We start from the raw sequence: 17,158 nt of genomic DNA on the forward strand, positions 1-17,158 counted from the left end.
GATCATTTTGCAAGGAGGGGGGAGTAGAAGGAACAGATAGGAAACAGAAAAGAGAAAGGAGAGAAGGAGTAATGTATGATAAAAAAAAATCCTTAAAAATCTGAAAAAATATTTTGGCTCATAAAGATGTTTACTTAATGAGTGCCTACTGAAAATTAGGCAGAGTAATTTCCACAGTGAAAAAATATAAACATAAAAGAATATATTATATCAAGATTGTCTAAATAGTCTAATTCCAAATAGAAGTCCCTGACTGTAAGATTTAATGGCCTAAGTGCCTATGTTGTTTATAATATGTCTTTTTGTCTAGACACTAAACTTCTGGTAATTTCAGCTATGTTGTACTCAACTGTAATTTTTTTAAAAATTATGATTTCAAAGAAAATAAAGAAGGTCTGTGAGCAGCCGAGAAAGCATTCATGTAGCCCATAGCTTTATATCTTAGAAGAGGCCTTCAGACTATTTACTTTCTCTTTATAAAAAGTCTTACCAGTTTCCAAACTGAGGTACGCTTAATAAGGCTTCATAAGACCATTTCTTCTGTAACCTCTTAACACAAAGTCTAGTACACAGAGGGGGCCCGATAAATATTTGTTACCTAATGAAATTAGAAGCAGTATTTAGTAGTTGGGGTTGTTGGAGACAGATGCATACAGTGGGGAAAACTGATTGTTGATGGCCTGAAATCCACAGAAAGAGTGACAAAAATCATGAAAAGCAGACACAAAGCTCACTGATTTAAGGACACAGAGTTCCATGTATCTACTAACCTCTGAAAGGCTATAGCACAGATTAAACACAGCAAGAACAACAATTGTCGTTGATAATAATGGTCCTGAGTCATCAGGAGAATATTACATTTTATTAAATATTCAATTTAATGACAGCCAGGGAACCATACCGTACACTTCTAAAAGATTTCCATTGAAGAGGATTAAAATAGTCAATTGGAACACTTCGTCCCCACCCATGCTTGACTTCCTCTTCAAAATATAATCTTGATGATACGATACCGTGTACCTTAAAAAAAGTCTTTGCTTCTATTCCAGGATTTCTAATTCCACAGTGTCTCTGGTAGACATAGAAAGTATGCTTTTCCTTTGTCCTTTTGAGTTATTAAGCTTCCCCATACAGAATTTTAATATATTCCACATATCAGATCTTCCCGTCTCAGTTACAAAACAGTACAGAATTGGATCTGCGACACAGTTTAAGCTGGTTAATGCCACCGTGATTCTATACATTTTATACGTCTGCCTCGCAGATCTGTGGTGGTTAAAGAGAGGTTCACTGAAGTTCACGTCATGCTCTAAGATGCTGCGAATCAGCAACATCACATGAAAGGGAGTAAAACACAAGACGAAAGTCAATGTGATACTAGCAAGGAGTTTTATGATTCTCTTCTTCTCACTGTTTTCCGTGGCTTGATTATGCTGCACAGCTTGGTAGACCTTCTGGTTGCAAATCATGATAATGACCAACGGTATTGCGTAGCCTGTACACGTCCTAAAGAAGTTGAAACGGATTTGCCACTTCTCCAGGGGGTACTTGTCGTAGCATAAAGTAAAATTCGACTTTTGCGGGTCACAATATTCTATGGTCGTTTCATCTTCCCACAGGATGACACCATTGAACATGGTTTCCAATACCCAGATGGATAGGCTGACCATGAAGGCAAATCTTCTCGTCCTTAGAAAAGAAAACTTCAAAGGGTGGACCACTGCTAAGTACCGATCGACGGCGATGCAGGTGAGGAAGGCCGTGCTGCTGTAAAAGTTCATGTACATGAAGAAAGCGCTCCCCTTGCACAAGGCAGGGGAGAAAGTCCAGTTGTCGTTATTCCAAGTGTAATCAATCCAGAGAGGGAGAGTTAATGTGTAGAGCAGATCGGAGAGTGATAAACTGAAGAGGTAAATTCCTAGCTCATTCTCCTTCTTTGCTTGCAGAAAAGACACACATAGAGATCCGATGTTGGCTGGGACACTGGCTATGACCACAAAGATGTAAACAACCGGAAACAAATAGTGATCCAGGTCGTGCTGTTCTGCAATACAGGTGCTGTTCATCTTCTCCTATGAAGGTGGCAACGACATTTGTTCTTAGAAGGTAAATAGCAAGGTAAGTCTTGCCTCCTTCCGGTTTGTTTTTAACATCTCATTCTTTTTTACTAAAACGTGTCCATTTTTCTTTGCTTGCAGAAGTTCTGATTCATTCATCGGTGCTTTTAAAGGGTGGATGTAGACCAATTTCCACAAAGATATCGATGGTCGGAAGTCAGGATCCGGCCTCCTGGCAGTGAGCCACAAAGGCCAGTGGATTTTAACGAGCAGAAGTCCACGTTCTTATTATCACAGAATGCTGGTGAAGAATCCCCAGGGACCACCTGGGTCATCCCTTAGCGTCCGCAGAGTGTTGTCCCCATTTTGTTTTTCTTCACAAAACGTAGGAAATTGGCGCACACATGAATATAGAAGGCTTTGTTTTCACAGAGATTGACATCTCTTTTTAAAATGCCTTTGTTTCTGTAGAGAAAGATGAACTAGAATAGTTTAGATGTTTAGCAGATGTATCATGCTTTTGAAACAATCTTCTTTTATTTCATTTCTTGAAGATATCAAAAATGTATTAAATTACAACGAAGGTGTTCAAAAAGGCAAATTATTTAAGTGACTTCAGTGAATGAAATCAAGCTGAGAATTTTTCTCTATTTCAAATAAGAATCATCCACAAGGTGATAGATTAAATTCTATTCTATTATAGAGAATATGCTGAGAATTCCATTTCTCACTGGACATGATCCCAGAACTAAAGTTACAATGTCATTTTCGGAGCTAATAAAAATGGCAAATGTAATGATTTGTTTGTAATCAGTAAATGCTTTTGAGTTGTATGATAAACTGTATAGTTATATGACTTCAAATGTTTAATTTCATATGCAATCTAGGCAGGAGGCACTTTCAACATCAGCTTATTAGCCAAGAAAATATTGTCACAAGAAATATAATGGAGTGAACTATTTTAAAATACCGCGGCTTGCTGAAACTTCATAAATCATTAGACAGCGCTGAATGTTTTGTTTTCCCTTTGCTTCCTTTGGGGGCACTTTATCTTTCCTGTACTTTGGTGAAAGAGAGGGCAGAATGTTCTCAATTCTGGGCAAAATCTTGTCATCAGTGTCTACCTTTGTATCTGATTGCTTGTTAGCTTAGTCTTGTTGTTATAGATTCACTTAGGAACAGAGACCCTATCCTTCTTTTCCTAGTGGAGTAAAGAAATACTTCTGTCTATATTCCCTTGCTAGTGAGGCCTATTAGCGCTTTGGATGACTTATGTGATGGGGAACTTCACAGAACACTCGGTAGAGTCACTCTGCAGGGAGGAAAGAAAGATTTGACTTCTTGTTGTGTGCCTGAGGTCACCAAAACCACTCCTTTCCAGGTCTGAGTGAGCCCTGAGCACAGCAGAGGCCTTGCTACCACAAGTCACAAGGGTTCCGCGAGCAGAAGAAACCATATTTAGAGCACCTGTTTATATGTCACTCTTAAAGTGCAGCACTAAAACTCCCCAAATCCTCTTGTTTTACCACACCTAGAAATATGAACAGAATGTGAAAACAAACCAACCTTTTCTATCAATAGGTGAAACTTCCAGAGTGGAAAAAAAAAAAATGGTGATGGAAAAAAGGAAGTGGGAGCTGAGGTCCGGAAGGTACCTGAGAAGACTCTGGACGTCCCGGAAGCAGAGTGCATGGCAAGAGTAACGAGAGCCTCTAAGGCCGAAAAGCTAGAGACCGAGCGGACGGAGCGCACCCAGCAGGCGGGAAGCGGGGCTCGCCGTCCCACGCGTGTGGGGATCCTGGAGCGTCGGCCCTCACGCAAGAGGTGAACTAGAAAATAAACGTAAGAAAACAACTAACTGGACAGCCGCTTGCGGACAGCAGGGAAGGTTGCCAAGTTCCTTGTCTCCGCTGTGTTTCCGTGAGGAGCCATGTTGGAAAATCCCTGAGTATTCAAGGCTTCTGGCGGGCCCTCACGGGGGAATGGGGCCTGCGTCTACACTCGTAGTGTAGTCCTGTGAACGGCCCACCAGCCATGAATCAGTGCTGGATCTCCGTGCTCAACGTTGTCAGTCATCAAGGAAATACAAGCTAAAACCAAACCACAGGGAGATACAACTACGCACGCACCCGAATAAATGAAATGAGAAAGACAGAAATTACCAAGTTGTGGTGAGGATGTGGAGCACCTGGGACTCATGTACTGTGGGTTGGAAAATTGTTTTGACACTTAGAGTATATCATGTGGTTCAGCAATTCCACTTCGAGGTGTATGGTCAACAGAAACACATACGTGTGTTTACTGAAGGATGTGGGGCAGAACTGAGTATTCACAGTAGTGTTATTTGTCGTAGCCCTCAAGTGGCATGAGCGCTTGCAATAGAGCAGAGAAGTAAAGGGATAAGTAAATATTGACACAATCGAAATCTATACATCGATGAAAATAAACAAATGATTGCTGCCGACCGCAACACAGTTGAAGCTCAGAAGCATAATGCAGAGTGATAGAAAAAGGCAGGCACAAAAGAATATATACTATCTGATTTAAAAGTAGGTAAAGTTGGGGCGCCTGGGTGGCACAGCGGTTAAGCGTCTGCCTTCGGCTCAGGGCGTGATCCCGGTGTTCCGGGATTGAGCCCCACGTCAGGCTCCTCCTCTATGAGCCTGCTTCTTCCTCTCCCACTCCCCCTACTTGTGTTCCCTCTCTCACTGGCTGTCTCTATCTCTGTCAAATAAATAAATAAAAATCTTTAAAAAAATAAAAAATAAAAAAAATAAAAGTAGGTAAAGTTAATCTACACTGTCAGAAATCAGAACAGTGATCCATTTATTAAAGGCTTTCTATGTGCTAGGCACCATTTAAAATGGCATATTTTGTTATAATTTATGTGTTACTACAATTCCATGCTATTTATTATAACCTTATATTACAAATAAAGCATTAAGCCACATAGTAAGCCATTAGCCAGAAATACCTATGTAATCATTGGTAGAACTTGGCCGCAATCCTAGGTTGGAATGCCAGATAAAGCCTCTTGACTCTTAATTATTTTGCTTTCTGCTTTTTACATAAAAATGCCTTATAAAGCTGAGGTATTTTTGAAGCAATGCAGGCCAGCTTTGTTGAGAAAGAAGAGAATTATTTTCTATTTTCTACTGAAATAGTAGCACCAATAGATTAGTACAAGTCTTCTAGCCATAATAACAGATCTAATTAAAGAAAATAATTTGTGAATGATCATTTCTGTAAAGTGGACAAAAGTGATCACATGTTTTCTGGAAAGCATCACTTCCATATTGTCTGTTAGACTACACAGGCTTCAAATAAACTTGCAAAAATCATCATCTTGCATCATGTCCTCACACTTAGTAACAATGTGTTGTTATGTGCCCATGGATTTCTTTTCTACAATGGATAAAGTATCGGATTTACTTAGACAGGCTCTAATTTTCCCTGCACTTGATTTAAGAAATAGATGGCTAAAAGAAGCATATATCCTGCTACCACACTCAAAACAATCTCCCAGTTCTTAAGCGTCATGAGACTGAGCTTCAAAGAGTCTATTGTTGAGTTCAGAATCCGCTGTGAATTATTTCAAAGTTGGAATTAATTATCTTTCACCACTCATAATGTGGTAAGGAAGAAAATGTAGATAAGACCTATTGTGAGATTGCTATATACGTAGCATGATATGTCTGCATTGTTGCAAAAATCATGTGGAGTTGAAGCCCGCATCTGTCTTCTCAGTTCAGATGCAAGAACGAACCCTAGAGGGACGCCTGGGTGGCTTAGTCAGTGAAGCGTCTGCCTTGGGCTCAGGTCATGATCCCAGGGTCCTGGGATTGAGTCCCGCATTGGGTTCCCTGCTCAGTGAGGAGTTTGCTTCTTCTTCTCCCTGTACTCCTCCCCTGCTCGTTCTCTCTCTCTCTCTCAAATAAATAAATAAAATCTCTTAAAAAAAAGAATGAGCCCTAGAGGTTATACCACCTGCAGGCATGGCTGGACGGGCCAGGGAACCTGTAGGAATGCAATCCCATGAGCTTACAAGTAGTTAATCAGCACTACCTTAAAGGTATAATTACTAAATGTACCAAATGAAATCTCTAACAGAGGAATAAAGATATTTTCAGAATCTAAGTCCCCTGAGATGGAAAAGACCTTTGGGGGCCGGATGAAACTGGATCAGAGCACCTGTTAGCAGGACGTCATGGGCCTCCACTCAATGACGTCCACTTCCTCGGGAGACCCCTCCCCCAAATTTTGCCCTTCAAAGCCTTCACCTGCAAGCCATTGGGGAGCTCAGGACTCTAGAGTATTAGCTCCCCGTTCTCCTGGGTGGGACCTCACTAATAAACAGCCTACCTTTCTTCACTGCAAGAGCGACAGTTTTCATTGGCTTGCTGCATGTTAGGTGGACAAAGCCTTGTTTGCTTTGGTTATAGGGTATCACATGTAACATTTATTTTTTATTTTTTATTTTTTTTAAAGATTTTTTATTTATTTATTTGACAGAGATAGAGACAGCCAGTGAGAGAGGGAACACAAGCAGGGGGAGTGGGAGAGGAAGAAGCAGGCTCATAGCAGAGGAGCCTGATGTGGGGCTCGATCCCACAACGCCGGGATCACGCCCTGAGCCGAAGGCAGACGCTTAACCGCTGTGCCACCCAGGTGCCCCCACATGTAACATTTAAATGTCAGGGAAAAAAAAAGAAGTCAGGTAGTGGTTACCCTGGAGGAGGGGCCGGGTAATGACTGGAAGAGGGCACGAGGGGGACTTCTGAGAATTTGCCATGTTCTGGTTTTGCTGTGAGTGTTGAGTCCATGAACGTGTTCTTTGTAGGCATTCACCAAGCTGTACACGTGCGGGTTTCTGCATCGTGTTAGACTGCAATTAAAGAGTTAGAAAGTAGAATCAAAGGCTCTGTGGAATGAGTTACAGAGAATCGTGACAGCTCACCAGCATCTGTGTGGCCTGCCGATGGAGCATAGAGAGCTTCTTAAGAACTGATAGGATTTTACTTCTTTTCTCACATGTGAAAAGTAATCCATAGAAACCAAAGCGAGCAATAAATAATTTAAACAATATGAAAATGAATTCCCCAAGAATGAAAGTTTGCTATATGGAAAAGCAAATATCCTAGGCACCTGGAAGAAGTAGATACAAATCATCCCTTGAGGAAAGTTCTCTCAACCCAGGCTTCAAAGAATTCTCTCATAAAGAACGGATGGTTGCCGGAAGGCCGGGGTCATGAGGGTGAGCAAGCTGGGCTAAGGCGAGGCGGAGATACAGACTTTCAGTTATGGAATAAGTCACAGGGATGAAAGGTACAGCAGAGGGAATCAAGTTAGTGTTACTGTAATCGTGTAATCGTGTTGTGTGGCGGTGACAGAGGGTAGCTCCACTTGCCGTGAGCATAGAATGAGGTAGAGAGTCATCGAATCACTATGTTGTCCACCTGAAACTAATGTAATATTGTGTGTCAACTATATTTCAACAGAAAATATAAATAAAAAAGAATCCTCACAGATAGAGTTCTAACAAATATGAGCGCATTACAACACACACACACACACACACACACACACACACACACACACTAACCACTACGTTTGAGATTCATCAAAAATGAGGAAGATGAGTAGCAGATCCACAAAAACTTTAGGAAAAAATTGATATACAACACAAAACAAGAATGTTTAATAAGAAATAAAGGAGGGGCGCCTGGTGGCTCAGTTTGGCCAAGCGTCTGCCTTTGGCTCAGGTCATCATCCCAGGGTCCCGCGGTGGAGCCCTGCTCAGCGGGGATCCTGCTTCTCCCTCTGCCTCTGATCCTCCCCACCCCCCTCATACTCCCTCTCTCCCAAATAAATACATAAAATTTTTAAAAAAATAAGAAACAAAGGAAGGAATTGAAACGCAGGAGCAAGGACAAGAGACTACAAAAAAGAAATTGACGTATTTTTAATAAGATTGAAAAAAGCTTTCCAAAAATAAAAAATGTAATAATTTAAATTTAAAAAACCAACACAGGGGCTAATCCACTGATGAGCTTTAGCTGAAGAGGAAATTAATATACTGCAAGATAGATCTAAGGAAATAATATGAAATTATCAGAGTGTTAAAGAGATGGGAAAAAACCCGAAAAGCCATGGAGGATAAAGCAAAAAGGTCAGCGTGTATTTTAATTGGAGTTCCATAAGGGACAGAAGAGAGAAAATAGGGAATGTTTGAAAAAATAATGACCGACAGCTGTCCAGGACTGATGAAGGACATGGAATCCTCATATTTATGAAACCCAGCAAATCCCAAATAGGATTAAAAACAAAGATGGAAATCTACATCCACTTAGCCACACTGCAATGATGCTGCCGATCCAAGACTAAGAAAAAAAGGGCCAGAGAGAAAAAATGGAGTACCTACAAAGAATGAACTTTAGAGTGACGAAGGACTTCACACAAGTAATAAGACAAACCAGGAGACAGTGGGTTGATACTCCCGAGTGGCCATGAACATTTATGTCAGCCTATAATTATATACCCAACAGAACTAAATGTCAAAACCAGAGCAAAATTAAGGACGAATTAAGATAAACTACCACTGAGAAAATTTACCCCAAAATCCTCATTAAAGGGACCTCTAAGGGATAAAAGTGAAGAAGGAAAACGACACTAGAAAAAAGTCTGGAATGCACAAAGGGTTGAATAAGCTATGGAGGATGGAACTGTGCTCTGATGGCTGCACAGGGTCCCCTCTATCACTAGGCTCACGTGTCTGGGGAGAACACCTCAACCCTGAAAACATCCTTCCTTGGGACCAGGACTGAGAGGTCAGGGCAGGGGTGGGGTGGGGGGGATCGGCAGTGGGTGCCCCTTCCTCCTCTATTCATCTTAATAAGTATGCAGCTTTTCTCTTCAGGAAGCAAAAAAGATGGATAAAAGGGAAACATGATTTTAGGAGGATTTATAAAGTTCTCAATGGAATGAATTTCTTTCTCTGTAAAAACGTTTCCTGCCTTGACTAAAACCACCACAAGATCAAATAGTTTGATGAAGCAGAGCGTCTTCTCTGTTGGTGGTTATGAAGCAGTGGTTATGAGGCTGTCGTTCTGCGTGTGGCTCTGGAGACTTTCCCAAAGGCTCTTACAACCCTTGAGGGTTTTGTGACCATGATGCTGCTTCTCTAAGTTTCAGTCTTCACAGGTCATATTAACACCCACTTTATAGAGTTATGGTGACAATAAAATGAGAACGCACATGATGTTCCTGGCACGTGGGAGGCATTCATTACGTATTAGATGATAGTACTGTTTTAATGACACACTGCTAGTCTGCAGGTGTCCTTATGCTGTCCCCTATATGTCCTGAGAGGAGGTCATCTTTGACCATCTCCCCAGAGCACAGCAGAGATGCCAGAGGCACTCAGAATGTAATTTGTACAGCAACATTTCACATATGATACCAAGCTCTGCAGATAATACTTGCTGAATTAATTTGTGTGAATCTGAGATTTTTTTTTTTTTGCTTGTGAGATTTTAATGGAATATATAGTTCTTATTATTCATATCTCTTTTCAGATAACATTTTCACTACTTTAATAAAATTTGGACAAATTGTTTTTAGAACCAGTGCCAAGAAATTTGGGTAAGTTTCTAATTTTGACTTGAATTTTTACCAAAAGTCAAAACAAGATAATCCCCAGTGTATTAAAATATATCCATTATTACCAGCTCCTGGTTAGTACAAATCACTGATGACAATGTTTTCCTACAGGCTATAGGAAACCCTTCCTTCCCTTCATCGATGGGTTTAATAGCGGCTTATTAAGACTACTAGGTGCTAGACACTGACAGCCACTTGTTAAGAATTACGACTTAATATTTATTAATACTGGAAGTCCTATTTCCAAATTTGACAGTATTTCTGATGACATAAAAGGTATCACGAGATCATCGTACCAACCAGGAAATGGTACAGGATGGCTCTACAGCTGGGAGCTGGTAGATTTCTTCACAAACTCTTAATTCAATTTGCTGATATGATGTTTCCTGAAAAGTGAATGGAGCATAAATATTCCTCTTTTGTATATCGGTAGTTTTACCTAACTATTTCTAAATGTTAATTTTGACATCCTTTTACCACTGCTCAGAGAAGAGGAAACCATGTGTCAATCTCCCCATTTCTCTCTCTCTCATAAAGTTCTGCTTCATCACATTCGTATAACCTAAACTCGATAAAAGGTTGTGAACGTTGCTGACAATCATCCCAAAGTATATTATCTACAGAAAAATCTTATTTTATTGTTTAATCTTACACTTACCCATGTTTCTTGGGGGTGACGATCTTGTCCACCGAGGAGCTGGCTTAATCTGCTTGCACTGAGCTGAGAAACCAACCCAAGTGAGGGGACAGGAAATTGTACTCATATTTCATCACAAAACAATGAGGAAGCAGCCTCTTAGTGAGGACTTAACATTATCCAAGCTTTAACAAAAGAAGTCTCCTAAATATTTTAAGATGTTTTTCTTTATTAGTTACTGTAGTATACTTTTTATGATTCACTTTCCTCTTTGCATCTTAATCACAATGTATACTGATATTATACGTGTTTATTTAATAGAATATGTACTAGAATTTCATGTAATCACTCACTCATTCATTTATTCTGTCTGCACATATATCCATTATACTCTCAGGGCGTTGTGCTGGGAGTGATGTAGGATCTGGCTATGGTGCACGAGGACCTCATCAGCCAGTGAGAGAGAAAGGCATGTTCAGTAACAACCATAATGTAGGGGCAAAAACGGGTAAGTACTCCAAGAGATGTCCAAAGAAAGAAAGAAAGAAAGAAAGAAAGAAAGAAAGAAAAGAAGAAATGAAAGGATGAATCACTGGATGTGATATAGGAAAGGATGGTCAACATGGATTCAGAGGGATGAACTTCCTGGGACAAAAGCAGCTGGGGAAGATGGATGGTGGGTGTGTAATGAGCATGTTTCCTTGCTTCATGGTGGCAACTTTGTGAAGTCTTTTCCTTCCTTTCTTCCTCCCTTCCTCCTTTCCTCCCTCCCTTCCTCCTTTCCTCCCTCCCTCTCTTCCTTCCTTCCTTCCTCCCTCCCTTCCTCCTCCCTCCCTCCCTTCCTCCTTCCCTCCCTCCCTTCTTCCTTCCTTTCTTCCTTCCTTCCTTTTTCTTTCTTTCTTGACCAATGGGATTAGCTATATAGTATTGTTTTGTAGACCATTTTCTCCTTTGATTCCCCTCTCAGAATAGAGAGCAGAGATTGCTAAAAACCATGCTATAACCAGTTGACCTAACTGGCTTCGGCAAATCAATAATTCTTTGAAACTTGAACATTTATTTGAGAAAGACAGAATTGTTTTAATGAAAACTCATGTAGTACTTTAACATGCTGACAGGTGCTGCCAAATCTATGAATGGTTTAATATGAGGTGAAATTAACTCCCAGAACTTTTGAGATATAAAAAAGTCAGAGACGTCATGTTTGAACTTGGCCCTCGTAAACTTTTATTACAAAGGAAGGGGAAACATTATAAGGACAGAATTAATGTGGGGTGGATAAATTTGACTTACACTTAAAAACTGTCTTCAGGACCATCTGAGTCTGTTTTTGTAAAAGGATATCAGAAGATGTTGTTGGTAGGGGTTTTTGTTTTTTTAAGTTCCACACAGAAGTAGAAAAGATGACCTTGTGATAGAACCAAGACTTTCAATCTTGGAGTTACTCAGGACAGAAACACGAATGTAAGGGATTTTGCGTTACTTCCTTTGTGGATTTCTCATGGAGAATAATAAAAGTAAGAACTCACATTTATAAGGTACATGAGAATTTGCAAAGTAATTTAGCATACAGTAACTTCAAAATTCAGAATACTTCATATTTTTATTGAAATAATGAAAAATTTAAGTATAATGTGGAAAATTAATAATAAAACCCTTAAGACTTTACAAAACCAAAAGTAATGATTTCATTTTCCTTGTGACTCTAATCCAAAATTCCCATTTTTGCTTGATTTTGTACATCCAATTATCTGTGGCTTCTGTGCATTGCTCTTTCATGACTCTCACAGTCCCTTATTTTGCCTAAATAGACTAGACTTCTGCTTTTAGGGGAAAGGTATATTCATATCCATATCAAAATATTTGTGTATTTTGCTCTTCAGGAAAAAAAAAAAAAGAATATAGTTACAAGACCCAAGAAACACAATCAAACTTTTACTTCTGATTAAATAGGAGAAAACCTGTGCGGTCATCCTATGTTAAAACTTGGCCAATTCCATGCAATAAGACATTAACAACCTATAGTAAATTTTTTTGGAAAGATTTTATTTATTTATTTGAGAAAGAGAGAGAAAGAGCGTGAGGGGGGAGGGGCAGAGAGAGACAGAGAAGCAGACTCCCCGCTGAGCAGGGCCCCCCCCCTTCCCTCCCAAATCCCAGGAGCCCAAGATCATGACCCAAGCCCAAGGCAGACGCTTAACCCACTGAGCCACCCAGGCGCCCCAGTAAATTTGCTTCTCATGTAGTCCAGAATATATGGCCATACCATATTTTCAACCATGGGGCTACCTACCAAACAGTTGGAAATTTCAGGGCATTGAGTCTCTGTGACATTTTAACAGCTCCACGGTGAGAAAAGACCACTTAGCAGTTAATTCAGAACACTGCCTGAGGGGCTGAGGTTGCTAATGTGCCAGCTATTTGCGGCCCATGCGCCTGCACCACCCGTGGGGAAAAGGGGAAGAGAATGTGGTTCTGCTCCGTTCCCACTTCTCCACGGGGCAGGCAGTGCAAGAGCCTAAGCCGCCGGTGAACGGGCCTCCGCGATGCCACGTGGCCTTTTGGGAGCAATTCCAGCAGCTAAAGCAGCAAGCACACAAGGCAGGGGATGTTCTGAAATACGGACCTATTTCCTTTTCTCACTCCCACCCAATGCAATGAGCTATTTTGCATGTCTTGCATCAGAAGAGGAATTCTTGGCAGAGAAGTAGACCCGCAGATGGGAGGGAGAAGACAATCCTAGGGTTTGAGTTTCAAAAAATGTCTGCCGCGTGGGAGAGTGGAAATTACTGAAGCACAGACAGTCTACTAGGGAGAGTCCCTGTGGGGACGAAGCGGAGCTCTCCGCCCGCAAGAGCAGAGAAAGGGTTTTTCTGCCTGGTGGGGGTGGGACGCGCAGGATTGTGAGAGAGGAAGTTATGAGAGCTCAGATGTGGCATCTGAGACAGGGACTTGGCATCCTGACTGCTTGCACCCCCCTCCCCAGCGAGGCCTGCGGTGAGGTGGGGCGGCAGTTACTCCAGATGAGGTGTCAGATCTGGGGAGGAGGGTGGACCCGTGGTTCGGGTCCAGGGTGAAGGCTAGGTGGTAAGACCCAAGGGTGTGTGTGGGAGAGGCCAGAGACAGCCTCAGCAAGCTCCCCTGTGCCTAGCACAGCACAGGGGGAGTAGAATCATTTCTGGAAGGCCACAGAGGGCACACAGAAGTGGTTGAGATCCAAGGGTTGAGCTATTACCCTCCAGCATTGACAACATGAAAACTCCCTGGATCTTTTTTTTTCCATTTTATTTATTTATTTATTTATTTATTTATTTATTTATTTATAAATATTTTTACCTTTTGCCCTGAATCTTTTTTTTCCATTTTATTTATTTATTTATTTATTTATTTATTTATTTATTTAATTTTAAATATTTTTACTTTTTGCCCCTAGATTATACATTTACATTTCAAGTTTATTTTATTTGTTAGTAATCTCTACACCCAACGTGGGTCTTGAATCCACAAACCTGAGATGAAGAGTCACATGCTCTTCCAACTGAGCCAGACAGGTATCTGGCTGTTTTCATTTTCTTTTATTTGTTTTTCTTTTCTTTCTTTTTTTAAAATTTAAATTCAATTCGCCTACATATAGTACATCATTTGTTTCAGACGTAGAGTTCAATAGTTCCTCAGTTGGATATAACACCCAGTGCTCATCCTACAAGTGCCCTCCCTCATGTCCATCACCCAGTTACCTCACCCACCTCCCCTCCAGCAACCCTCGGTTTCTTTCCTAGAGGTAAGAGCCTCTCATGGTTTGTCTCCCTCTCTGCTGACGTCCCATTCAGCTTTCCCTCCGTTACCCTATGATCCTCTGCGCTGTTTCTTATATTCCACACATGAGTGAAACCATATGATAACTGTCTTTCTCTGATTGACTTGTTTCACTCAGCATAATATTCTCCAGTTCTAGCCACGTTGATGTAAACGGTAAGTATCCATCCTTTCTGATGGCTGAGGAATATCCCATTGTATATATAAACCACATCTTCTTTATCCATTCATCTGTTGATGGCGATCTGGGCGCTTTCCATAGCTTGGCTATTGTGGACGTTGCTGCTATGAACATTGGGGTGCAGGTGCCCCTTCAGATCACTACATTTGTATCTTTGAAAACTCCCTGGATCTTAGCTGGTATTGTGAGCTGAATTGTGTCCCTTCACTCCTCCGCCAAAGCTCGTAGGTTGAAGTCCTAACCCCCAGTACCTCAGGATGTGATTGTATTTGGAGATGGGGCCCTTAAAGAGGCAATTAAGTTAAAATGAAGGGCCTTAATCCAGTATGACTGGCGTCCTTATCAGGAGAGGATATTTGGACACATAGGGATACCAGGGAAGCACGCACACCCGGGAAAGACCACATGAGGACCTAGGGAGAAGCTGGCCACGTGTGACCCACAGAGAGAAGCCTCAGAAGAAGCTAAGCCTGCCAACACTTTGGTCTTAGACTACACAGTCTCCAGAACTGTGAGAAATTTAATTTCTGTTGTTCAAGCCACCAGTCTGGGCACTTTGTTGTGGCAGCCCTAGCATACGAATGCAGGCAGAACCCAGGGGAAGGTGAGTTTGGACCCCAAATGAACTGGGATTAAGTTTCCACCACCATGGCAGAATGAGAGATTGAAACACGATTTTAGCTGAGTTACAGAAAGATAAAGAATGTTCTATTTCTTGCATCTGTGGTTCTGGCCTGAGATTGGAATCACCTACATCCATGGTTCTCCAGGTGTGGGTCTCGAATTAGCAGCATCGATGTCACGTGACTGATGTCATGTTCGAGAGCTACAATTACCCATCCGTCTCCAAGCGTAGGGTGTCAGAAGCTCAGGTGGGAGTCTGGCGATGTGTGTGTTCTAACAAGCCCTCCGAGAAGTTCTGATGTTCCCAAGTTTGAGAACAACGGTGTCTGGGATGGGTGCCTGGCTAAGAGACTGTGACGAGGAAAACAGAACCCCTGAAAAGAGAGGAGTGAGGAAACACCTTCTTTTTGAATTCTTGCCCTTGGTTGCTTTTCCCACTGTCCCTTCCTCAGTGATTAAATTCCATTTTGCACCGTTGTACCATTAGTTTATTTGACTCCAGCATTTTTCAAAATCTTGAGCTAATACAGCCTGTCATTTCAGACTTGTAAATACCGTTGACTCAAAGTCAAGTCAGATCACCTTAAGTAGAGTAATAGTCAAAAGGGAGATATGTTATCAAACTAAAGACTAGAGGCTTTAATACACTAAATACCTTTTTAGGAGACCTAATATGTATTTCTTGATGTCTATAAATTACATAAATAACTTTAATGGCCTTTATTATATGCACAAATGTTAAGAAGGATATTAACTCCAAATTCGTTTCCTCTGATGTATTGTAGGTGTACAGACTGATGATTAACTTAATTTTTGATGTCAGGATAGTAAGTGTACATCTCTCTCTAAAATAAATAAAAATACAAATCTTTAAAAAAAAAAGAAGAAATAGCTGCAATTTTATGGAAAATAATGCTAGTCTTTATTCTCCCTGGCACTTTTTTAGAGGTTGCTAAAATATCTTTGCAAATGCGCAGTAATTGAGCACATTTCTTATGGTGTTTTATAATACTCATTTCTTTAAATTAATTCACCAAATATTAGTTACTGCAGTATTTAATACTGTATTGTACGAGTGTTTGCTGAAATCCGTCATGAGTGTGTGTAGCGATTTTAAAATATGTTCACACATTCTTTGACACTCTTCCTTTCGAGACGTAAAGCCTATTTCCCCACCCCTTGAGTGTGGGCTAGAATTGGGAACTCACTCCTAGTGAATAGAATAAAGCAGAAGTGATGGTGTGCTATTTTGGAGATGAGGTCAGAAAGATCCCGTGACTTCCTCCTCGCTCTCTGTCTTTGGTCTGAGGGATGCCAGCTGCCGTGCCATGAGAAAAGGTCCACATGCTGAGTCTCTGAGTGTGCCATCTTGGAAGTGGATTGTCAAGCCTTCAGATGATTACAGTTCCTCCTAACAAAATTACTGTGACACCATGACAAACCCTGAGCTGGAACCACCCAGCTAAGGGGCTCCTAAATTCCTGACTCACGGAAACTGAGAGACACTAAATATTTGTTGTTTTAAGCTAGGATTTTCAGATAATCTGTTACACAACAACAGATAATTAATTCAGTATATATATTGTTGAGTCCCTCTGAACATTGTGACATGGAGAATGGGTGCCAGTAGTCCGATGTAGGAGGAAATTATGAAATCAGGGTTAATTCAGGCAAGTGTCAATATTCAAGAAACGTTCTCTTTTTATAACCTAAATATTCTGTTAATGCTCTGGGTTTATGGCATATTTTAAGTCATTTGAAACTGAAGTTTCTAATAATCATGGTTACTTATTGTTGATTTTAAAAAATTATATGTTAAAAAAGAAGAAATTTCGATTCCATGGTTTGGGCATGCAAGAAGCATAGATGGTAGGTGTTTTAGTCATCTCAGGCTGCTGTGACAACATACCATAGACTAGGAGGCTTAAACTGATTTTCTCATAGCAGGGGCAGCTGGGAGTCCAAGAGCAAGGTGTCTGTTATTCCGTTTCTGGTAGGGGCTCTTTTTCTGTCTTGTAGACAGCTCTGTCTTTATGTGTTCGGGGTGGGGAATAGAAGGGTGGGGAGAGAGAGAGAGAGAGAGAGAGAAGGCTTGTGTGCACACAAGTGTGCTAGCATAAGCACTCTGGTCTCTTCTTACCAGGGCACTAATCTGATTGTATCAGGGCCCTACCCTTATGATCA

General features: G+C 41.0%; 1 protein-coding gene across 1 annotated transcript; it reads right to left on the reverse strand.

The window, feature by feature from the left end:
• Positions 1-847: 847 nt before the first annotated feature.
• On the reverse strand, positions 848-10,456 carry GPR65 (G protein-coupled receptor 65). The gene is made up of 2 exons (XM_026515499.4): positions 10,375-10,456; positions 848-2,522 (listed from the first exon to the last, which is right to left on the reverse strand). Exon 2 carries the CDS (start codon positions 2,064-2,066, stop codon positions 1,041-1,043), a length of 1,026 nt encoding a protein of 341 aa, XP_026371284.1. The 5' UTR covers positions 2,067-2,522; positions 10,375-10,456; the 3' UTR covers positions 848-1,040.
• Between the last annotated feature and the right edge of the window lie 6,702 nt (positions 10,457-17,158).

This window comes from Ursus arctos, unplaced genomic scaffold, assembly GCF_023065955.2.
Source record: "Ursus arctos isolate Adak ecotype North America unplaced genomic scaffold, UrsArc2.0 scaffold_25, whole genome shotgun sequence".
In the NCBI taxonomy this organism is placed as follows: domain Eukaryota; kingdom Metazoa; phylum Chordata; class Mammalia; order Carnivora; family Ursidae; genus Ursus; species Ursus arctos.